This window comes from Scyliorhinus torazame, chromosome 3, assembly GCF_047496885.1.
Source record: "Scyliorhinus torazame isolate Kashiwa2021f chromosome 3, sScyTor2.1, whole genome shotgun sequence".
Taxonomy (NCBI): Eukaryota; Metazoa; Chordata; class Chondrichthyes; order Carcharhiniformes; family Scyliorhinidae; genus Scyliorhinus; species Scyliorhinus torazame.
In genome coordinates, this window is record NC_092709.1 from 286,959,642 (window position 1) to 286,984,370 (window position 24,729).

Here is a 24,729-nt window from a genome sequence, read left to right on the forward strand (position 1 = left end):
ATAACTGTTATCTGCATTGTGCAACAATATTAACACTAGAAGCTATTTTTACGTGGGGTAAGGGGGGCTTGGGAATGTTTGTCACTTGATAAACTGCATTGTTCCATTGTCTTAATGTCTATAATCCAGGGGAAAAAAAAAATTAAATCCCTACTCTTGCAATTGCCAAGCACAAGTGCAGGCAATGACTGTCTCGAAGAAGAGAGAATCGAACCATTGCCCCTTGACATTCAATGGCATTACCATCGTTGAATCCCCACGAAAAACATCCTGGGGGTTACCATTGACCAGAAACTGAACTGGACTAGCCATATAAATAGTGTGACTACAAGAGCAGTTCAGAGGCTAGGAATCCTGCAGCAAGTAACTGACCTCCTGACCCCAAAGCTGTCCACCATCAAAAAGGCACAAGTAAGATACCTGCTTGGATGAGTGCAGCTTCAAAAACAAGCTTGACACCATCCAGGAAAAAGCGGCACACTTGATTGCTACCGCTTCCACATTCACTCCCTCCACCACCGCGAACACTGGCAGCCATGTGTACCATCTACAAGGGGAGGCAGTGGTGGAGTGGTATTGACGCTGGACGAGTAATCCAGAGCCCCAGTATAATGATCTGGGGACCGAATCCCACCATGGCAGATGGTGGAATTTAAACTCAATAAAATACCTGCAATGAGAAATCTAACCATGAAACATTGTCGTTAATTGTAAAAATCCATCTGGTTCACTACTGTCCTTTTAAGGAAGGAAATCTGCCATCCTTACTTGGTCTGGCCTACATGTGACTCCAGGCCCAATGCAATGTGGCTGACTCTTCAATAGCTGGCAAGCCACTCAGTTGTATTCAACCGTGACGAAAACCCGAAAAAGGAATGAAACCGAACGGACCACCCGGCATCAACCCAGGCACCAGAAATGACAATGAGCATACCCAGCCCAGTCAACCCTGCAAAGTTCTCCTTACTAACATCTCGGGACTCACCACTATCTTCTCAAGGGCAACTAAGAGATGGGTAAGAAATGCTAGCCTAGCCTGCAACACTGACATCCTATGAATGAATTAAAACAAAATTAATGGGACAGTTGTATTGCAAAAACAGTCCAAGCCCAGACTTAAGAATTAAACTGGAAAAGTCTCATCAGGTGAGCCTTTAACTCAGAGGTTTAATATTGTGAAAGATTTTTTTTTAAATGTTTTTTTAAAAAACTACCCAATTATTTTTTTTCCCAATTAAGGGATAGCCAAACCACCTTTTTTCCCCAATTTAGCATAGCCAAACCACCTAACCTGCACACCTTTGGGTTGTGGGGGTGAAACTCATGCAGGCACGGGGAGAATGTGCAAACTCCACACAGACAGTGACCAAGGGCCGGGATTTGAACCCGCGACCACAGCGCCGTAGTCCCAGTGTAATATTGTGAAAGATAATCTTAAACGTGCAAATACACCCCTTGCCTACTCACCGACAAATTGAAGGGAAACATTCTTGAAGCCCCTTTTTCTTGACCAAGGATCCTTCCAGGCAATACATGATGATATCCATAACCTGGAATAGTAAATGAGGATGCCACTGTTTCAACAGTAAAATTTAACACTCCAGATATACTATTTGCCTTTTTCAAGAGTCCTTTAGTTCTTGAAATGTGCAATTTCATTGTCTCTTCACACAAGGCTTAAATCAGGAATGTGACGGTATTTGCCTGGGTGGGTTGAGCAACAATAATAATCAAGGTCATCACGCCTTCTTGCCAGACCATTTCTCTTGATCAGCATCTATCACTAGACTCAATAATTTGCCCAGTATGAGCCCTGCTGGCACACTGCGATTGCCATGCGCAGAACCTACAGGATGCACTGCACGACCGCTAACCCCAATGACCACTGAGAAGTTAAGTGTACTGCTGTACTGTATTATAGTCCATCTTGTGTGTTTTTCTTTTAAGTTAATAAATATTATTTATTAATTGATCACAAAACGGTTGGGCTATTCCTCCCTGATTTGCATATCTTTTCTCACAGTACACCAAATTAAAAATATATACCACAAAGAACTGGTACTCCAAGTTACACTTCTGGGATTTGGGATACCCTCCTATTTAACATCAATGGGGTTCTTAACACAAGGTATTTTGGTGTTGGGCTGTGGCTGAGTGATAGGCCACAGGACTGGACACAAAGTCCTTCACTGGTCTTTGAGGTGCTCAGGTGGAAGGCTGAAACAGCAGTATTGGCAGCATCGGGTTAAAATCTACATTTTCTGAGGAAGGCTTCCAGAGAACATGAATCTTCAGTGAGTGGGAACCCAGGGCCAAATTATCAGCATTTACAAAGTACAGTGATTTTGTGGAGGTCATTGGTGTATATATTTAAGAGGGCCAGTGTGAGGACTTGACCCCTGAGGGAGGCTATTGTTGGTTTTGTGTGTATATATTTAAGAGGGCCAGTGTGAGGACTTGATCCCTGAGGGAGGCTATTGTTGGTTTTGTGTGGGCGGTGAATGGATCTCGAATTTGCCAGTTGCTAATCATGGAGTTGATTCCTGTAGGCTTTTCACATAGGTGATCTTGGAGAGTTTCAGCAGCATGCCTGTGCTCCACACTATGGCATAGGCACACGATAAGTTACCAAAGGTGGTTCCTGTCTTCAGCCCTTTCTGGAAACCAGCATCAATGTGTGAGATCAGTGTCAGGACCTGTTCGGAGTGGTTATGGGATGCGCAAAACCTGGCTGTAAGGAGGGCATTGCTGTTCCCAGAGTGGGATTCAGTCTGTTCAGCAGTTCCATTTATATTTCACTGAGGGCACAGCGATAGAGTGACTGAGGTGCTGCTTCACCTGGGAGGCAATGTAGCTGCGTGGGTCTAGTGGTCTGGCAATGGCCACAATCTTGGAATGGCACCAATGTTTGATGTGGTGCCTGTGTTGTGGATGCTGGTAAACAGCTTTGCTGGGGAGGGCAGGGGATGGGGGGTGGGATTACGGATGGTCTGGGTCTTTGCAATAGTTCCCCAGAAGTTAGAAGACGTTTCAATTCTAACTTTTTCTGGGTAATTATCGGTGTAACCCTGTCAGAACCATCTGAAGTTTATGATTTAGAACTATTGAATTCCTCCAGTGCAAATGGAGGCCATTCAGCCCATCAGGTCTGCACCAACCCTCTGAAAGAGCACCCTAGCTAGGCCAACACCCCCGCTCTTTCCTCACCTGACCTGGCTGCATAAAAAACTTAGCATGGTCAATCCACCTGAACTGCACATCTTTGGATTGTGTGAGGAAACCAGAGCACCCGGACGAAATCCAAGCAGACAAGGGGAGAAAGTGCAAACTCCACACAGACAGCAAGCCAAGGCTGGAATTGAACACAGGTTTGTGGCCCTGTGAGGCAGCAGTGCTAACCACTGTGCACCTTTTACATTTTCAGATGTTTCCCAGTGCAGGGCAATTAGAGGAAGTTGCACTTTTGGGTAATTGCCATCAAAACCCTGACTTGTCAAGTTCCAAGAGGGGTTCCCTGTCGTCTCTTTGGGGTACTCCCATAATTTGACACTGAGGAGCTTGGAAGCTACTGCCCATGTGACATCTGAATATGCCATTATGTCCAATAAGTTTGTCCTTTTCCTCAAGAAATCAATTTTACCTCCTCATGACATCACTCAATCTATCTTTCTTTCCAAAACTGCAACAACTAGCAGTTTGGAAGCCAAGATAATGTTGGTTTTAGATGATAATTTATTCTCTCAACCTTGAAAATAGTTCCGACATCCTAACTTGTCCTTCACTTACCTCTACTAGAAGGTCAACTACATCTGTTGGCATCTTTTCTATTAGTATCTCAATCACTCGCAGAATTTCACTCTTTGCACGAGCCAAGGTGCTGGTGTGCACATTTGGCTGGGACTGCGTATTGGCTGCTAAAGCTGTGTGTCGGTGGACCTATAAGAGAATCACATCAAATATACTCAAGGGTTTAGAATCAAAAGAGGACATTTTCTAAAATAAATAAATGATTATTTATCAAAGAATATACGCTTCATCAGTATAGTCAAACAGTTTTTTCTAAGCAACTTATATTCATACAGCACCTTTAACATAATGATGGATGGATTTGTTTATTGTCATGTGACGTGTACCGAGGTACAGTGAAAAGTATTGTTCTGCCTACAGTTCAGACAGATAATTCCGGACATGAAAGGAAAATACATAGGGTAAACATAAATACACAATGTAAATACATAGACATAGGCATCGGGTGAAGCATACAGGAGTGTAGTACTACTCAGTGCAGAATATGTGTGAGGAGATCAGATCAGTCCATAAGAGGGCCGTTTAAGAGTCTGGAAACACCCCAACACGTTTCATAGATGACACCGAGGCACATTAGGAGATATTAGAGCAGGTGAACAAAAGCTTTGTTAAAGAGATAGGATTTCAAGAGTGTCTTAAAAGAACAAAATGAGGTGGAGACAAAGTGGTTTCAGGGAGTGAATTTCAGTGCTTAGAACCTGGGCAGCTTTGGCACGGACACCAATGGTGGAATTATTAAAATCAGCAATGATCAAGAGGCCAGAATTAGAGAAGCGCAGACATTTTGGAGGGTTGTTGGGTGAAGATTATGTAGATAGGAAGGGGCGAGGGCATGGAGGGCTTTGAAAACAAGGTTTAGAATTTTACAGCTGAGGTAAAAACAGAAAGCGCTGGGAAAGCTCAACAGGTTTGGCAGCATCTGTGGGGAGAGAAACAGCGTAAACGTTTCAAGTCCAATATCAGTCTTCTTGAAATGTTACCCCCGTCGCTCTCTCTCCACAGATGCTGGCAGACCAGCTGAGTTTAGCCAGCACTTTCTGTTTTTACCGCAATTGTAAAATTCTCATCTTTTTTTTCCAGTGGGCTTCGTCCTTATTTCAGATCTCAAGCATCTGCAGTATTTACTTTTATATACAGTTGCGGTGCTACTTAACCAGGAACCAATGTAGTTCCACACTCAGGGGTAATGGATAAATGGAATTTATTGCGAGTTAGGCCACTAAAGTTTGAAAGACTTCAACTTATGGAGGGTAGGATGTGAGGGGCCTGGCAGGAATGTGTTAGATTAGCCAAGGCTGGCGGTAATACAAACACGTGGGTTTCAACTGCAGAAGAAAGAGATGAGGGCAGTGGCAATGTCAAAAAGGTGGAAGTAAATGAAGGATCTTAAACAAGCTTCATGAAAAACATTATTAAAAATATGCTGAAAATATCAAAGGGAAATAACTTGTTTTTAACAAATGTATGCAATAGGGTTTCAATACTTTAAGCATTTGGTACCGGCTCAAAAGTGTTTTGATGTAAAATTGTGCACGAGACTACAAAATCTTCAAAACAGCAATATAGTTAAGGCATTTTAAATCAATCGGGAGACATGTTCAGTACAATGTTTATTCAAATAAAACTCTCTATTTTCACTCAAATCTTTTTATTCTCTGATCTCTGGTGGAATTCTGCGGCTTTCTTAAAATGATAAAAAAATGAAAAACCTAATGCAGTTAAAAGAAGTTACCTGAATCATAAATATATGCAGTAAAACGTTGATGTTAATTTATTATGCAGTTTTAGATGTTCAGCAAGGTGAAATATGGAGGAGAGGAGTAAGGCCTTTCAGATTCATATGGAAACTGATAAGATAATATAGGAGAACGGAACAAAGTAAAATGGCTTAACTTAAAAAGACGGCAACAAAAATTAATAAGCATTGCTGGCTATGGCTGGGATTTTTCACTCCCAATTGTGTCGGGAGGGTTCGGCAATGGGAGCAGAAAATATTGCGAAAATAGCGAAATCCCGTTTTCCAGCGCCATAAACGCATGACGCAATTGTCCCCTCTCCCTATTAGTGACAGAGCATGTTTCCCGACGTTCAATGTCAGATACGTAATTTGTATTGATTAGCATATCATTATCAGGTCCCTACATTTGAATCATTTTCCCCACCCTAGTCAGAAAATCAATCCATGCCTGCATGACAGAACAGCATGAAACTGACTGGTCTCCCAAGGTGTGCACTGGCGAGCAGTCCTCCCAAGTGCCCTTGTAGGCATTAGTAAGGCACCAGGGCAGTGCCCAGGCTGTGCTGGGCAGCATCCAGGTAGTGCCGGGGCAGTATCCGGGGCGGTGCTAGAGGTGGTTCCAGGGGGCAGCGCTCTGGGCATTTAAGGGTGAACTCCTTTGCACTGCGCCGGCCTTTAAAAACGGTGCCCTGATCCTTGAGTTAAGTTCCTGGCAGGGTGGGCATATCAGAGGCTGGCCTGCCAGCGATACGTCATGGGACCTGCCCTTTGACAATTTTTTGCATGTCCTGCACTATACAGCAGAAAATGCTAATATCTGGGAAAATCCCGCCCAATTCTTCAGTTGCCTAATTCCTAAACTCTGGAATTCAATCCCTAAACCTCTTTGCCTGTCCACTTCTCAACCATTTTTTAACACCGTTCTAAAAAGCTTGGATCAAGCTTTTAGACACCTGTTATAACAATTCATTAATTCTTGCAAGATTTTTGTTTGAAAAAGTTTTTTTTATCATTTACAGGATTTGGGAGTCGCTGGTTAGGCCAGCATTTATTGTCCATCCACAGTTCCCCTTCAGAAGGTGGTGGTGAGTTGCTTTCTTGAACCGCTGCAGTCCTTGAGGTATAGGTACACCATCTATGCTGTTACGGAGGGAGTTCCAGGATGTTGCCCAGCTACAGTGAAGGAATGGCGATATATTTCTAAGTCAGGGCGGTGGGGTTCCCAGGTCTCTGTTGCTCTTGACCTTCTAGATGGCAGTGATTGTGGGTTTGGAAGTCTAAGGAAACTTGGTGAGTTACTGCAGTCCATTTTGTAGATGGTACACATGGCTGCCACTGTTGGTCAGTGACAGAGGTCTGAATGTTTGTGGAAGGGGGAGCAATCAAGCGGGCTGCTTTGTCCTGGATGGTGTTGAACGTCTTGAGTGCTGTTGGAGCTGCACTCATCCAAGCAAATGGAGAGAATTACATTGCACTCCTGACTTGCGCCTTGTAGATAGTGGACAGGTTTTGGGGGGTCAGGGAGTGAGTTACTCGCCATCAAATTCTTGGCCTTTGACCTTCCCTAGTAGCCACAGCATTAATTAGGCTAGTCCACTTCATGTTTCTCATCAAAGGTAAACCCCAGGATGTTGATTGTGGGGGATTCAGCGGTCGTAGTGCCATTGAATGTCAAGGGGCAATGGTTAAATCCTCTCTTTTATTCCCTTTTCTACCCATGTACTTAATGATCTGTTGAGCTGCTCGCAGAAAAATACTTTTCATTGTACTTCGGTACACGTGACAATAAACAAATCCAATCAAATCTTGTAGGAAATGGTCATTGCCTGGCACTTGTATGATGCAAATGTCACATGCCACTTGTCAGTCCAAGCCTGGACATTGTCCAGGTTGCTGCATTTAGACATGGACTGCGTCATTATCTGAAGAATCGTGTATGGTGCTGAACATTGTGCAGTCATTCGCAAACATCCCGACATGGTATGTTACAGGTGTTATATAAATGCAAACTGTTGGTAAAGCCTCTGGCCAAACTGAAAACATAATAAAGGAAAAAAGCATAATAATCGGCAACAAATAAATCCAAGGATTACAGAGTACATCGAAATGGGAGTGTGACAGTAAAACCTTCAGCCACAAAATCTCAGGTGACTTTCCAGCGTAGTTCTGTGAAAGTGTTGAGTTCTGAGAAATGTACTGTCGAAGGTATCGTCTTTAAAATATCCCACAACACTATTCAAAGATGAGGAGAGTTCTCTCATTGAACCTGGCGAATGTTTATTCCTCAGTCAACATCATTAAAATTATTCCATTTGTCCTATTTGCAAGATCTCGATGATTGCAAATTGGATGCTGTGTCTCCCTGTGACAACAATGGGCGCAATTAAACGACCACGCTGCGCTGGAAAAGCAGCTCACCGCGGCGCAGTGCAACCGATGAAAGCTGGGAGACCTTGTTTCTGGGATCTACCCATCTCGCAAAGCCTCACGAGATCAAACGAGATGTTGCAATGTAAATCCCACCCATTGTGTGCAGGATCGCATTTTGGCAAATCTGCATTTTGGAGCAAGACAGCTAGCCTCACTCTAATGTGCAGATTCCTGAGGTATCTGAGGCTTTGTGATTCATCCCCTTCACCTCAGAGACCTCAGGGGAGAGCGCTGTTGAGCACCGGGCCCCACAAATGGGGACCCGATGGAACGGCACTCGTGGGGGTCTCCCACGGTGTCGGAGGTCCCCAACTGCATGCCCTTTGGGCAGGGCGGTGCTTGGCACGGCTGATGCCACCTGGGTACCCTGGCAGTGCCATCTGTGTACCAAGTATCCCAGGTGGCACTGGAAGCTGGCATGGGCACTGCCAGGGTGCCAAGCTGGCATTTTTTGTGCACGCATGATTGGGCCGGAGTACCTGCAAACCTGTGTTAGAGAGAGGGGGTTCAGGGACCCTCCCATAGTGCGTTCGGGCGGGTGGGGGTGGGGGGAGGGAATTAATCGTTCCCAATGTCTCTGTGACAGAAAAAACAGGAAAGAACATCAGGTCAGATGAGATGGTGTTGGCTAGGGAAACAAAAACATTTTTTAAAAGAGAGCACTTTGAAAAAGATGTAATGTTAGTCTGGGGTGAGGGGTGTGTAGCAGGTGGGGCAGGGGCGGTATTGCAGCAGGCAGTTAGCATTTGAACCTCTGTAGTTTTTGATCCAAATTAATGATCTGATATCAAAACCATTTAGCATGTGAAATATGCTACTACAATAGAGAGCAGTAAGTAAATGATTGTGTAATAGAAAATAACCATTTAACATTAAATGTATTGTTCATTCATGGGTTTGATGCAGCAGAGTAGCTTGCTGAGCCACTTTGAAAAGGGGTGCAGAGTCAACAACATTGTAGGAGGTCTGGAGTCACATACAGGTACGGTTGGCAAACCTCTCAGAACAGCCAGGAGTATATCAGAATCAGCATCAATCTCTCGGTGGCTATTGAAAGCAATCAAGCGGGTTTTAGAACGATGGTTGAAGCAAGCAAATTAATTAATTTGCACATAATTCGTAAGCAGCTCAACATTCATTGACTGCGTACTTGGCAGTGTAATGACATAAAGCGTAAACTGGTATTGACATGGGTCATGCACGCAAACTCCACTCATGAACATCGTTGCCCTTCCTTTCCTGTCAAGCAGGAGAGGCTCGAGGAGGTAAAAGGAGTGAGTGCTGGGCTGTTCGCTAGAAAAATTACATAGTTACGCCTAGAAAGTTTTTAACCTGCTGAGACTTGTGGTAAAAGGAGCGCTAATTTTAGCACTGGCTGATTTAAACAAAATTAAACTACTGTGAGCATTTGTCAGAGTTTATACAGAAGTTTTATCTGGTCAGAATGCAGTGGGTTTGATAGAGATGTTGGTGTGATTTCTTATTGTGCTCCCTTAGAACCCGCTTCTCTATGCTGCTGTGACATCACTTCTGCCAGCATCTCCCAGAATATGTTTCGCCAATGTTGGCAACCCTGCATGCATTGAAGCCAGATCAGAAAAGGGCGGCAGATTTCCTCCCATAAAGGATATCAATGTACCAGATGAGTATTTATGACAATCCAGTAGTTTCATGCTCGCCATTACTGTTCCTCGCTTTTAATTCCATTTTAATTATGCAATTAATTGAATTTTAATTCCTCAGATTCTAAGATCATTAGTCCAGGTCTCTAAATTATTAGTCCAGTAACGTAACTAGTATACCATAATATCCAAATATGAAATAATAAACTGCTTGAAAAAATGTCCTAAGTGTGAATTAGCAGAAAGAGATTTTGAAAGGGACCTGGGAATAGCAATAGACTCGTCACTTTCAATGTCTAGGGAAAATGGTGAATCAATTAGAAGAGCTAATAGAATGTTGGGATATCGTGGAATCCAGTTACCGTGATTGATTTGGACAGATACTGAAGTGATCACTATAATCAAATGTTCACTAAATCAAAAGGTGGCCATTCCAAAATACACTAGAAGGCAGTTTTCATGCCAAATTGGGAAACCGAGCGGGGCACTGCTGAGCTGTTTAAAATTCCAGCAAGCTATCTTGTTGAATAGCTGCGCAGTGTTAACCTGCAATTTAGACAGCTGCTCAGTATGCTGTGTAAGAGCCACAATGTACTGCTCAGCCATATTCTGTGAAAGTTCAAAAAACTACTAAGCATTACAGTTCACAGTTAACAGGCCTATTTTGAATTGCTAATCATCACTGTTCATTGTCCAATGACTCCACCTCCTGATCTCTCCTGGGAAATCGGAACAACATGGTTATGGAGGCTGGATGACGGACCTGCACAAGCAAATGGGTTGCACCTGAACAGAGCTGGAACCAGTATCCTTGTAAGGCGATTCGATAGTGCTACTGGGGAGGGTTCAAATTAACATGGAAGGGGAATGGGAATCAGGAGGTAACGTTTGAGAAGAAAAACAAGATGCGCAAAGAATTCACAGATAGCACTAGAGTAAGAAATGATAAGTTATTAGGTGGATCTGAGCAAAGGAAAATGCAATAAGACCTAGGTCTAAGTTAGGTACATTGTGCACGTATGTGAATGCGAGAGTGTGATAAATAAGGTTGATGAGTTGCAGGCGCAGGATGCCCTGTCGGAATGTGGTGTTTCAGCAATAACAAAGATCTGGGGCGCGATTCTCCGACCCCCTGTCAATTCGGAGAATCGCCGGGGGCTGGCGTGAATCTCGCCCCCGCCGTGTCCCGAATTCTCTGCTACCAGAGAATCGGCAGGGGCGGGAATCGCGCCGCGCCGGTCGCCCCCTGGCGATTCTCCGGCCCGCGATGGGCCGAAGTCCCGCCGCTGTCAACCCTCGCCAGCCGGCGTGGATTGAACCACCTACCTTACCGGCGGGAGCAGATGGCGCGGGCGGGCTCCGGGGTCCTGGGGGGGGCGCGGGGCGATTTGGCCCCAGGGGATGCCCCCATGGTGGCCTGGCCCGCGACCGGTGCCCACCGATCGGAGGGCGGGCCTGTGCCGTGGGGGCACTCTCTTTCTTCCGCCTTCGCCATGGTCTTCACTATGGTGGAGGCGGAAGAGACCCCCTCCACTGCGCATGCGCGGGAATGCCGTGAGCGCCGCTGGTGCTCCCGCGCATGCGTCGCCCGGCGAAGCCCTTTGGCGCCGGCTGGCGTGGCGCCAAAGGCCTTTCCCGCCAGCCAGCGGGGCGGAAATCACTCCGGCGCGGGCCTAGCCCCTCAAGGTGAGGGCTTGGCACCTAAAGGTGCAGAGAATTCCGCACCTTTGGGGCGGACCTGACGCCGGAGTGGTTCCCGCCACTCCATTACACCGGATTCCCCCGCCCCGCCGGGTATGGGAGAATCCCGGCCCTGCTTCAAAACAATGGGAGAACTGGGTACTAAATATTTTTGGATACAAGATATTCAGGAAAGAAAGGAAAGGAGGCTGGGGTGGCTGTATTGATTTGTGGGCGGCACGGTGGCATAGTGGTTAGCACTGTTGCTGCACTGCTCTCGGGTCCCAGGTTCAATTCCCGGCTTGGATCACTGTCTGTGCAGAGTCTGCACGTTCTCCTCCTGTCTGCGTGGGTTTCCTCTAGGTGCTCCGGTTTCCTCCCACAGTCGAACAATGTGTAGGTTAGGTGGATTGGCCATGCTAAATTTCCCTTATTGTCCAAAAAGGTTGGGTGGGGTTACTGGGTTACGGGGATAGGTTGGAGGGGGCTTAAGTAGGGTACTCTTTCCAAGGGCTTGTGCAGACTCAATGGGCCGAATAGACTCCTTCTGCACTGTAAATTCTATGATTCTATGATTAAGAATAATATTACACTGCCGGAGAAGGAGAATGGGGCCAAGGACAAAATATATTTGGTTAGAGCTAAGAAACAATAGAGATGTCATGACACTACTGGGTGTATTTCATAAGCCAAAGGGCACCAAATAGTGGGAAAGGTACAGAGGAAAACTTTTGCAAGGAAACTACAGAGGGGCAAAATCTCTAGCTATAATGGGGCACTTTGAAGATCCTAAAAGAGGCCGAGATAGTAATAGTATAAAGGGCATAAAAGGGGAATAATTTATAAAGGGCAGAAAGTGGGCTGAATTTATAAAAGGTATTCAGGAACATGTTCTGCATCGGTACATTTCTAATCCAGCAAGGAAGAAGCTATTACTGGCTCTCCTTCTGGGCAATGAGGTAGATCAAATGCCAGTAGGGATACATTGAGGGGAGAGAGACCATAGAGTCATACAATAGAAATGAATAAGTAGAGTAAAAATGGTTAGCAGGCGTGGGCAGACAGGGGGAACTATGTCAAGAGAGTGAGAACAGATTGGGCCCTGGTTAATTGGCATAAAAGATTGGCAGGCAAAGCTAACATTGAATAAGTGGGCTGCCTTTAAAAAGTTATAGTTTGGGTACAGTTGATGAGATGTCCTTAGAGGGGAAAGTTAGGACAAAAAAACAAAGCTCTATGGATGATGAAAAAGTATAGAGAGCAAGGAGCAGAAAAAGGGTATCAGGTGACAGATGTCAGGTTGATAAGACAAGTGAGAACCAGGCTGAATATAGAAAGTGCCGAGGGAAAATGAAAAAAGAACAATAAAGATAGAGTATAAGAGGCATGCAGCCAACATAAAAGGGAACGCAAAAGGCTTCTACAGGTTTATACAAAGAAAACGGATGCCAAAAGGCCATGGAGCCGATTAAAAAATTTGCGCATGGAGGCAGAAAGCATGGCAAAGGTATTAAACGGGAATTCTGTATCTGCATATACCAAGGAAGGAAGATGCTGCCAAAGTTATTGTGAAAGAGGATATAGTTGAGATACACAATAGGTTAAAAATTGATTAAAAAGGAGTTATTAGAAAGACCAGGTGTACCTAAAGTTTGTAAGTTACCAGGATCGGATCAGATACATCTAATGATACGGAGGTAAGCTAGGGTGAAAATGCAGAAGCGCTGGCCATAATCTTCTTATCCTCTTTGGATACAGGGTGGTGCCTGAGGCCTGGACAGTTATGGGAGTGCACTCTGTGCATGATATGAGGTATTGGAGAAGGCAGAAAAGATTTACGAAGATTGTTCTCGAGATGAGGGACTTCAGTTATGTGGATAGATTGGAGAATCAATGACTGTTCTCCTTAGAGAAGTTGAGAGCTGAGCGGATTTGATAGAGGTGTTCAAAATCATGAGGGACCTAGACAGAGTAGTTAGGGACAGTGTTCCCATTGTGCCCTCTGGTTCTTAATCCTTTCCCCAGATTTAAAGCGACTGGCAAAAGCACTAGAGGGGACAAGAGGAAAGTCTGATATATGCAATGAGTGGTTAGGATGCGGAATGCATTGCCTGAGAGTGTAGTGGTGGCAGATTCAATTATGGCTTTCAAAAAGGAAATTGGATAATTATCTGAAGAGAAAAAAACTGCAGGCTACAGGGAAAGATTGGGGATGTGGGACTACCTGAGTGGCTCTTGCAAAGAGCCAGTGTAGACACGGTAGGCTAAATTGCTTCCGTCTATGCCATAACCATATTATAATTCCTCAGACTGCTGCGTCACAGGGCACAGAAAGATTGTACTTCTGGCTTTGTAAACAGTAAATACAACTCAAAAGTAAGAAAGATTTTGCCCCGAGGATCGAGAACAATGACTGGAATTCAATGGGAAGGAGGGGTTGTTGAATGAGAGATAATGAATGATGCTTATCTTAAATGGGAAATCTGATCAGCAAACCAAATTTAATCATTTTATTCCCATGATCACTCAATGAAAATTGCAGTGTATAGCCAAACAATACAAGTTTTCAGCATTATTCTAATGATTAGCGATCAAATTGCACTTGCCTTGGAATTCATTTTTTCTCTTTTGTGTCCCATTTTGATCAGCCTCCAACTATTGGTCATATTCAGGTGGGCTTAAAGGAGGCGAGGGAGAATGATGGATTTAGGGAGCTAAGAGATACAGAAAACTAGTTGTATTTTTGAAAATATTTATTCGCAGGATGTGGGCATTGTTGGCAAGGGAGGTGTTTATTGTTCATCACTATTTGCTCTGATGACGGGCATTCGTGAACCTCTCATTTATACAACTTGATAGACTACTTTGAGAGCAGGTAACGGTCAATCATGTCACATATAGCCCATACAAGGCAATGACAGCATTTTCCTTCCATAAACAGATATTAGTAAACCAGCTAGGTTTTTATGATAATATAACAGGTTCATGGTTACGGTTACTGATCCAGATGCTTTTTAAACAAAATACCTGACTTCAAATTCTCAAACGCCTAGGAGTTTGAGGTTGAATTATTAGCCCAGCCTCTCGAACACTAGTCTTGTAACATATCCGCTGTCATATGTTGTATACTCAAATAGATGTCACATAAAGAGATTCTGAGGCCTATAATGTTGAACATTAAGTGTTCATTGATAACACATAATTGTATACATTTTTACACGGCATAGTCCAAGCTAGAAGTTACTCTTTGCTTTGACACAGGTTTCTGTCCGGTCCACAACTCTCTCTAGTCTGAGGACATGTATCTTTTTATATCTCACTACAGTTTCCCAGTTCCAAATTAACCCTTGCTATGTCAGATACCTGTACACTACAACCACTACATTACTGTACCAAATGGAGGACCGGGCATTGTACGAGAGTCCAGATTCAGAGGAATTCACAGTTCTAGGGGGCATTGATGGGGCTGAAGGATGTTATAGAGATAGATAGGGAAAATGCCATGAAAAGATATAAATATGAGCATAACAGTTTTAAATTGGAGACACTGGAGGACTGGGAAGCAATATAGGCCAGTAAGGTGATGAGTAATAGGTAACAGGGATTTTAATAATAATAATCACTTATTGTCACAAGGAGGCTTCAATGAAGTTACTGTGAAAAGCCCTTAGTCGCCACATTCCGGCATCTGTTCGGGGAGGCCGGTACGGGAATTGAACCCGCGCTGCTGGCCTTGTTTTGCATTACAAGCCCAATGTGCTAAACCAGCCCCTTTGCAAAATAATGTACAGCAGGGATTTAAATGAGCTCCAGCGAGATCGGCGTGCACATAATTTTGGAGATGGAAATTACATGGATGAGCATTTCAGCAACAAATGCCTGAGGTCAGGGCCAAAGTAGGTGAAGTTAACAAGCATGACGAAGGCAGTCGATGATGGAAAAAATATGGGATTGAAAGCTCAGCCAAGGCTGGCATAAAATACTGAAATTCCAAAAAGTCTGGTTCAAACAGAGAGCCTGCAGAGAGAATGGAATTAGTGGAATGGAGGTGGTTAATTCTGAACTGGAGATTGGGCAAGAAGTTTGAAAGTGCAGAGGCAGTGGATGATGTTGTCAAGGCATAGGATGAAGAGGAAGAGGGCAAGGACAAGATAAATCCTTGGAAACTACCGAGGTAAGGATGTTTGAACAGAAAAGAACCATTGCTGGAGTTGCCTTGCCTATGACTAGATGGGTAAGAGTATAGCCAAGAGTACAAACCCACAGAGCTGAACTATGGAAGAGAGATATTAGAGGAGGATGGTGTCAGTGTTCCCAGTATCAAGGGCTGTGGAGATATGAAGGAGGAATGAAAATGCATCAGGACCATGTAAGTGGACTTTGATTCAAAGCAGGGATGAATTTTATAATAATATAATAAACTTGATGTCAGCGATTTATGATATCATTAAGGATAGATTGCCAATAAATAGTATATTTGAAATGAAATTAAACCTTTAATTAAAAATAACTGATTACTTAAGGAAGTGGCCCTCGAAACAGTGGATGCATTGGTGGTCAACTTCCAAGATTCTATAGACTCTGGGGCAGTTCCTACGGATTGGAGGGTAGCTAATGTAATCCCTCTATTTAAAAAGGGAGGAAACAGGGAATTGTAGACCAACCTGTCTGATGTCAGTCGTGGTACAAATGCTAGAGTCCATTGTAAAAGGTTTTAAATTGGAGACACTGGAGGACTGGGAAGCAATATAGGCCGGGGGAGGAGGAGCAGTCTCTGTCAGGGAGAGAACCTGAGAACATCTAAGACACTCAGAAGGTAAGAAGGTAAGTAAGTGATTTTTACTCATTTTTACTTTTATACCTTTTTCAAATTGTGTGTGTCGGGGGGAAACTGAAGTGACATCACAGAAAAACTGTGACCTGAGTGGCTGGTTGGGAATCTACACTAAATTAAAAAAAATTAAGCATTGGTAACTAATTAAACATAATTACTTAATTATAATTTAGAGGGGTATCTGAGCCAGAGATCGGAGAGTACTATATTTAGCTTTCGCATTTATATAAGAAATCTAGTGCGAGGAAACAGATAGTTAACAGTAACTTTGAAATTAAAAAAATATATATAAAATTAAAAAAAAACACTTTTAATTTTAATTAATTGATGCAATGTCAGTTAGAGGGGTGCAGTGCTCTGACTGTGAGATGTGGCATGTCCGGGAGGCTTCCAGCGTCCCGGATGGCTTCATCTGCAGAAAGTGCACCCAACTAGAGCTCCTCACAGACCGCATGGTTCGGTTGGAGCAGCAATTTGATGCACTTAGGAGCATGCAGGTGGCGGAAAGCGTCATAGATCGCAGTTATATAAATGTGGTCACACCCAAGGTGCAGGCAGAGAAATGGGTGACCACCAGAAAGGGCAGGCAGTCAGTGCAGGAATCCCCTGTGGAGAGGGTTTCCGTTATCTGGACCACTGGGAGCTCTTCCGGGGCAGGTGTTTCCTCCCTTTTTAAATAGAGGGATTACATTAGCTACCCTCCAATCCGTAGGAACTGCCCCAGAGTCTATAGAATCTTGGAAGTTGACCACCAATGCATCCACTGTTTCGAGGGCCACTTCCTTAAGTAATACCCTTTGGATATTGTCGGGGGAGGATAGCCTATCAGGGGAAAACAGCAGCAGCCAGAGCAGTGGCACCACGGCTGGCTCTGATGTTCAGAAGGGAGGGTCAAAGCGCAGAAGAGCAAAAATAATAGGGGACTCTGTAGTCAGGGGCACAGATAGGCGCTTCTGTGGACGTGAAAGAGATTCCAGGATGGTATGTTGCCTCCCTGGTGCCAGGGTCCAGGATGTCTCAGAACGGGTAGAGGGCATCCTGAAGGGGGAGGGCAAACAGGCAGAGGTCGTTGTACATATTGGTACTAACGACATAGGCAGGAAGGGGCATGAGTTCCTGCAGCAGCAGTTCAGGGAGCTAGGCAGAAAGTTAAAAGACAGGACCTCTAGGGTTGTAATCTCGGGCTTACTCCCTGTGCCACGTGCCAGTGAGGCTAGAAATAGGAAGATAGAGCAGCTAAACACGTGGCTAAACAGCTGGTGTAGGAGGGAGGGTTTCCGTTATCTGGACCACTGGGAGCTCTTCCAGGGCAGGTGTGACCTATATAAGAAGGACGGGTTGCATCTAAACCGGAGAGGCATAAATATCCTGGCCGCGAGGTTTGCTAGTGTCACACGGGAGGGTTTAAACTAGTATGGCAGGGGGGTGGGCACCGGAGCAATAGGACAGAAGGTGAGAGCATTGAGGGAGAACTAGGGAATATGTACAGTGGGGCTCTGAGGCAGAGCAGACAGGGAGACGTTGCTGAACACAGCGGGTCTGGTGGCCTGAAGTGCATATGTTTTAATGCAAGAAGTATTACGGGTAAGGCAGATGAACTTAGAGCTTGGATTAGTACTTGGAACTATGATGTTGTTGCCATTACAGAGACCTGGTTGAGGGAAGGGCAGGGTTGGCAGCTAAACGTTCCAGGATTTAGATGTTTCAGGCGGGATAGAGGGGGATGTAAAAGGGGAGGCAGAATTGCGCTACTGGTTAGGGAGAACATCACAGCTGTACTGCGGGAGGACACCTCAGAGGGCAGTGAGGCTGTATGGGTAGAGATCAGGAATAAGAAGGGTGCAGTCACAATGTGGGGGTTTACTACAGGCCTCCCAACAGCCAGCGAGAGATAGAGGAGCAGATAGGTAGACAGATTTTGGAAAAGAGTAAAAACAACAGGGTTGTGGTGATGGGAGACTTCAACTTCCCCAATATTGACTGGGACTCACTTAGTGCCAGGGGCTTAGACGCGGCGGAGTTTGTAAGGAGCATCCAGGAGGGCTTCTTAAAACAATATGTAGACAGTCCAACTAGGGAAGGGGCGGTACTGGACCTGGTATTGGGGAATGAGCCCAGCCAGGTGGTAGATGTTTCAGTAGGGGAGCATTTCGGTAACAGTGACCACAATTCAATAAGTTTTAAAGTACTGGTGGACAAGGATAAGAGTGGTCCTAGGATGAATGTGCTAAATTGGGGGAAGGCTAATTATAACAATATTAGGCGGGAACTGAAGAACATAGATTGGGGGCGGATGTTTGAGGGCAAATCAACATCTGACATGTGGGAGGCTTTCAAGTGGCAGTTGAAAGGAATTCAGGACCAGCATGTTCCTGTGAGGAAGAAGGATAAATACGGCAATTTTCTGGAACCTTGGATAACGAGAGATATTGTAGGCCTTGTCAAAAAGAAAAAGGAGGCATTTGTCAGGGCTAAAAGGCTGGGAACAGACGAAGCCTGCGTGGAATATAAGGAAAGTAGGAAGGAACTTAAGCAAGGAGTCAGGAGGGCTAGAAGGGGTCACGAAAAGTCATTGGCAAATAGGGTTAAGGAAAATCCCAAGGCTTTTTACACGTACATAAAAAGCAAGAGGGTAGCCAGGGAAAGGGTTGGCCCACTTAAGGATAGGCAAGGGAATCTATGTGTGGAGCCAGATGAAATGGGCGAGGTACTAAATGAATACTTTGCATCAGTATTCACCAAAGAGAGGAAATTGGTAGATGTTGAGTCTGAAGAAGGGTATGTAGATAGCCTGGGTCACATTGAGATCCAAAAAGACAAGGTGTTGGGTGTCTTAAAAATATTAAGGTAGATAAGTCCCCAGGGCCTGATGGGATCTACCCCAGAATACTGAAGGAGGCTGGAGAGGAAATTGCTGAGGCCTTGACAGAAATCTTTGGATCCTCACTGTCTTCAGGGGATGTCCCGGAGGACTGGAGAATAGTCAATGTTGAGACAGGATCTACTCCCATTTGGAAGCAAATGGACGTATTAGTGAAAGGCAGCATGGTTTTGTGAAGGGGAGGTCGTGTCTCACTAACTTGATAGAGTTTTTCGAGGAGGTCACTAAGATGATTGATGCAGGTAGGACAGTGGATGTTGTCTATATGGACTTCAGAGGACTTTGACAAGGTCCCTCATGGTAGACTAGTACAAAAAGTGAAGTCACACGGGATCAGGGGTGAGCTGGCAAGGTGGATACAGAACTGACTAGGTCATAGAAGGCAGAGAGTAGCAATGGAAGGATGCTTTTCTAATTGGAGGGCTGTGACCAGTGGTGTTCCACAGGGATCAGTGCTGGGACCTTTGCTGTTTGTAGTATGTATAAATGATTTGGAGGAAAATAATGTAACTGGTCTGATTAGTAAGTTTGCAGACGACACAAAGGTTGGTGGAATTGCGGATAGCGATGAGGACTGTCAGAGGATACAGCAGGATTCAGATTGTTTGGAGACTTGGGCGGAGAGATGGCAGATGGAGTTTAATCCGGACAAATGTGAGGTAATGCATTTTGGAAGGTCTAATGCAGGTAGGGAATATACAGTGAATGGTAGAACCCTCAAGAGTATTGAAAGTCAAAGAGATCTAGGAGTACAGGTCCACAGGTCACTGAAAGGGGCAACACAGGTGGAGAAGGTAGTCAAGAAGGCATACGGCATGCTTGCCTTCATTGGCCGGGGCATTGAGTATAAGAATTGGCAAGTCATGTTGCAGCTGTATAGAACCTTAGTTAGGCCACACTTGGAGTATAGTGTTCAACTCTGGTCGCCACACTACCAGACGGATGTGGAGGCTTTAGAGAGGGTGTAGAAGAGATTTACCAGAATGTTGTCTGGTATGGAGGACATTAGCTATGAGGAGCGGTTGAATAAACTCGGTTTGTTCTCACTGGAACGAAGGAGGTTGAGGGGCGACCTGATGGAGGTCTACAAAATTATGAGGGGCATAGACAGAGTGGATAGTCAGAGGCTTTTCCCCGGGGTAGAGGGGTCAATTACTAGGGGGCATAGGTTTAAGATGAGAGGGGCAAGGTTTAGAGTAGATGTACGAGGCAAGTTTTTTTACGCAGAGGGTAGTGGGTGCCTGGAACTCGCTACCGGAGGAGGTGGTGGAAGCAGGGACGATAGTGACATTTAAGGGGCATCTTGACAAATTCATGAATAGGATGGGAATAGAGGGATACGGACCCAGGAAGTGTAGAAGATTGTAGTTTAGTCAGGGAGCATGGTCGGCACGGGCTTGGAGGGCCGAAGGGCCTGTTCCTGTGCTGTACATTTCTTTGTTCTTTGTTTGTAATTCAGAGCACTGGGAAACCAGTAGCAGGATCGCAGAATCAGCATGGATTTAGGAATAGGAAATCATTCTTGACAAGCCTCCTGCAATTCTTCGAGGATGTAATGAGCAGAGTTGATGAGGGGGAGAGGAGCCAGTGGATGTGGTTTATTTGGACTTTCAGAAGACGTTCAACAAGGTCCCACAGAAGAGATTAGTGTGTAAAAGTAAAACACATGGGATTTGGAGTATTATATTGAGATGAATAGAAAACTAGTTGACAGACAGGAAACAAAGAACAGGAATAAACAGACCTTTTTCCAAGTAACAGGCAGTGACTAGTGGGGTACCCCAGGGATTGGTGCAAAAACCGAGCTATTCACAATGCATATTAATGATTTAGATGAGGGAACTAAATGCAATATTTCCAAATTTGCAGATGACGCAAAGTTGGGGAGGGTGGTGAGCTGTGTGGAGGATGCAGAGATCTTTCAGTGTAATTTGGTCAACTTGAGTGAATGGCAATTGCAGTATAATTTGGAAAATGCAAGGTTATCCACTTTGGTAGAAAAAACGGGAAGGCAGATTATCTGAATGGACATAAATTAGGAGAGGGGAATGTTCAATGAGACCTGGGTGTCCTTGTAGACCAGTCGCTGAAGGTAAGCATGCAGGTGTAGGAGGAAGTAAAGGCAGCAAATGGTATGTTAGCCTTCATAACAAGAGGATTTGAGTGCAGGAGCAGGGATCTTTTGTTGCAATTATACAGTGCCTTGGAATATTGTGTGCAATTCTGGTCTCATCTGAGGAAGGATGTTCTTGCTCTAGAGGCAGTGCAGTGAAGGTTTACCAGACGGATGCCTAGGATGGACGTATGAAGACCGATTGAGGATTGTATTCGCTGGAGTTCAGAAGAATGAGGTGGGATCTCATAGAAACCTATGAAATTTTAACAGGACTAGACAGGGTTGATGCAAGAATGATGTTTCCGATGGTGAGGTGTCCAGAATCAAGGGTCACAGTCGGAGGATATGGGGTAGAACATTTAGGGCCGAGATGAGGAGAAATGTCTTCACCCAAAGAGCGGTGAGGCTGTGGAATCGTGACATAGAAGTAGTTGAGGCCAAAGCATTGCATGTTTTGAAGAAGCAGTTCGATATAGTAGTTGGGGCGAAGGTGACCAAAGGATGTGGGGGGCGGGGGAAGAAGAGACGGGATTAGGCTCGAGTTGGATAATCAGTCATGATCATAACGAATGGCAGAGCAAGGGATTCCGGGACTGACATATGAAGAGAGAACGAGTCTTTCAGGATTATATTCGCTGGAGTTTAGAAGGATGAGGGGGGGGGGATCTCATAGAAACTGTTAGTTCTTTGTTGAGGCTGCAAAGAGAAAGAATCAGAGGAGGCACACATTGGGTTTGTATAACATAGTGCAAGGGATTTATTTAGAAGATGTTGCTCGAATAGGGTACAATGGTGAACTCCACAAAAGCCCGCAAAACGCTCTGATGACATCATGACATCACACGTGACATTACAGCCAATGGCGTTACTCTGATACATAACACGCCCGGCATTTTTACTTGATCGAACACTAAGGGAGGCGGTGGCATAGTGACATTGTCACTGGACTAGTAAACCGGAGACCCAGAGTAATGCTCTGGGGTCCCAGGTTCAAATCCCGCCACTGCAGATGGTGAAATTTGAATTCAATAAAAATCTGGACTTAAAAGTCTAATGATGACAATGAGACCATTGTCGATTGTTGTAAAAATCCACCTGGTTCACTAATGCCCTTTAGGGAAAGAAATCTGCCATCCTTACCTGGTCTGTGACTGCATGTGAGTCCAGATCCACAGCAACGTGGTTGATTCTTAACTTCCCCCTCAAGGGCAATTAGGGATGGGCAATAAATGCTGGCCCAGCCTGCAACGCCGACATCCCACGAACGAATCAAAAAAAAAACGTTAACACAGATCCAACACATGCCATAACTAACATTGTTATGTTACGGATACATATGTACATTAGTCAGACAGTCTGTTGAGTAGACATCTGTCTCGTTTTGGCAAAACATGACGTTCAGGAACTTGGCTCTTAGGGATACTGGAGCGTTACATCTGACAAAAGCAACTCAGGAAATCTCTGGTTGTGTGGATGATTCTGTCTTAACAGATTCCGTAATTTCAGCAGTTGTACTCCTCAAGTCAGGAATGATGCTGTCCATGCTCTCTGTGGTGAAAACATCTGGTACAAATTCTGTACTCACTACGTGCAGACAATAATTTGTCAGTGTGCAAACGCTAAATTCGTTCATCATCAGTTCGAACAGTATATGAAATTGGACCAGTTTTGGCTAGTACAATTCCTGGGGCCCATTTTACGCCTGAGGTGTAGTTTCTAACAAGAACATGTTCCTCAAGGTCAAAGACTCTGCTTTTGTAATATGCCACTTGCGTCTGATTTTTGCTCATCTCTGAAGTTGAAGGGCGAATCAAAAGATCAATTGTGTGCATAGTTTCCTTTTGAACATCAGTATAACTGGTGAGCTTTGTGCTGTTGAATGCGTAGTGTTTCTGTATGTCATTAGAAAGCTGTTACACATTTAGGAAGGGAACCTTTAGCCCTCAAAACCATCACTGCATGTTTGAGCAATTGCACAAAACATTAAGCTAAGCCACTGGTAGCTGAATGATCGGGGGTAGATTTGATATGGCGGATGCCACACCCCTTCAGGTAGTCCTCAAAATCGGCTGATATGAACGGAGTACTGTTGTTACTGACGAGTTGTTCAGGTCACCCGGATCTTGCAAATATCTCGTCAAGCCTTTCTATGGTCTGGCCCATAGTTGTCAATTTCATGATGGTAACCTTCGGCCACTTTGAATGCACACCAACCATGACTAATATTACGATCCCGGACCAAACCTCCAACATGGCTAGGATTCCAGGTAGAAATTCAAATATTTTATTCCAATTTTGTAACACTGAGGAAAGTACACCTTGTTCCAGGGATGATTTCACACAAAATAGGGATACGGTATATTAGAAGAAACTTTATTACTAACACAGTATTAAAGTATCTTTAACATCACAAAAGAAAATAGCTTACAATTACCCCTTTAACAATGCTAATCAATACAATACAGTGACACAATAACCCTTAACTGCTCTCCTTACTCCCACTAAACAACAGAACCATCTCAGATTAGTGGTAAAGGGTATTGATCAGCACAAAATAAAGGGTTGATAGTCGTTTCGAAATCCTGCATATTCAACTGAACCATCGTACTTTAAGACTGAGATGATTGGGGATGCCCAATCACTGGTGGTAACAGGCTCAATGACTCTTGTCTCCAGTAACTTCTCAAGTTCTTCTTAATAACAATAATAATAATCTTTATTGTCACAAGTAGGCTTACATTAATACTGCAATGAAGTGACTGTGAAAAGCCCCTAGTCGCCACATTCCGGCACCTGTTCAGGTTCACTGATTGAGAATTCAGAAAGTCCAAATTACCGAATAGCACCTCTTTCGGGACTTGTGGGGGGAAACCGGAGCACCCGGAGGAAACCCACGCAGACACAGGGAGAACATGCAGACTCCGCACAGACAGTGACCCAAGCCGGGAATCGAACCTGGGACCCTGGCACTGTGAAGCCACTATGCTACTGTGCTGATCGAATAGTATAGGGTACAGTACACACTTTCAAAAACTTAGGCACACGGTCTGCCTTTATCTTGAGCTTCACAGATCCTTGTCATGGATCCAAGTGACTCCTCGAATACCTGTGCATACTTTCTCAGATATGATTGAAGATCATTCATAGAAATAACAAGTTGGTTCGCAACAGCCCAGTTTAGTTTAACCTTCCTGAACTAAGATCTCCCAAACAATGCTGGAAAGTTTCCTTGAACAATGTGAAGAGGAAGCTCCATTTTGTGCTTGTTAACTTCCACAGTCACATTAATTAAATCTTTCAGCGCCACAACCTCCTCGGTAAATGCCCTCAAGACCACATCAGATGGTTGCAATGGCAGATATGTCAATTTCTGATGGCTGCTGGTCTCCTTGTACTGCTGGAACACCGAGCTTAAATTCCTTTAGCTGACTTGACACTTTGGTACTCAGTGGGTCTTCAGTTGGATCACTTAACTGGTCAACTTGCCCTGTAAACTTTACAGTATTTTTCTTGGTACACTTTTTTTGTGCTGTTAAAGGTTGACTTGACCAACATGCCTTGGCAATGTGACCAACTTTACCACAATTTTTGCATTTGTTCTTCTTGCTCCAACAATCTCCA

At 44.5% G+C, this 24,729-nt stretch overlaps 1 protein-coding gene across 3 annotated transcripts in view; it reads right to left on the bottom strand.

The window, feature by feature from the left end:
• wdr7 (WD repeat domain 7) overlaps positions 1 to 24,729 on the bottom strand; it is a 1,110,115-nt gene that overhangs the window by 216,556 nt on the left and 868,830 nt on the right. For all 3 annotated transcript variants that reach the window (XM_072497366.1, XM_072497365.1, XM_072497364.1), the window contains 2 exons: positions 3,787 to 3,936; positions 1,468 to 1,550 (listed from right to left, as the gene is read on the bottom strand). In XM_072497366.1, coding sequence (XP_072353467.1) covers positions 1,468 to 1,550; positions 3,787 to 3,936 — 233 coding nt within the window. The remainder of the gene's footprint in view (positions 1 to 1,467; positions 1,551 to 3,786; positions 3,937 to 24,729) is intronic.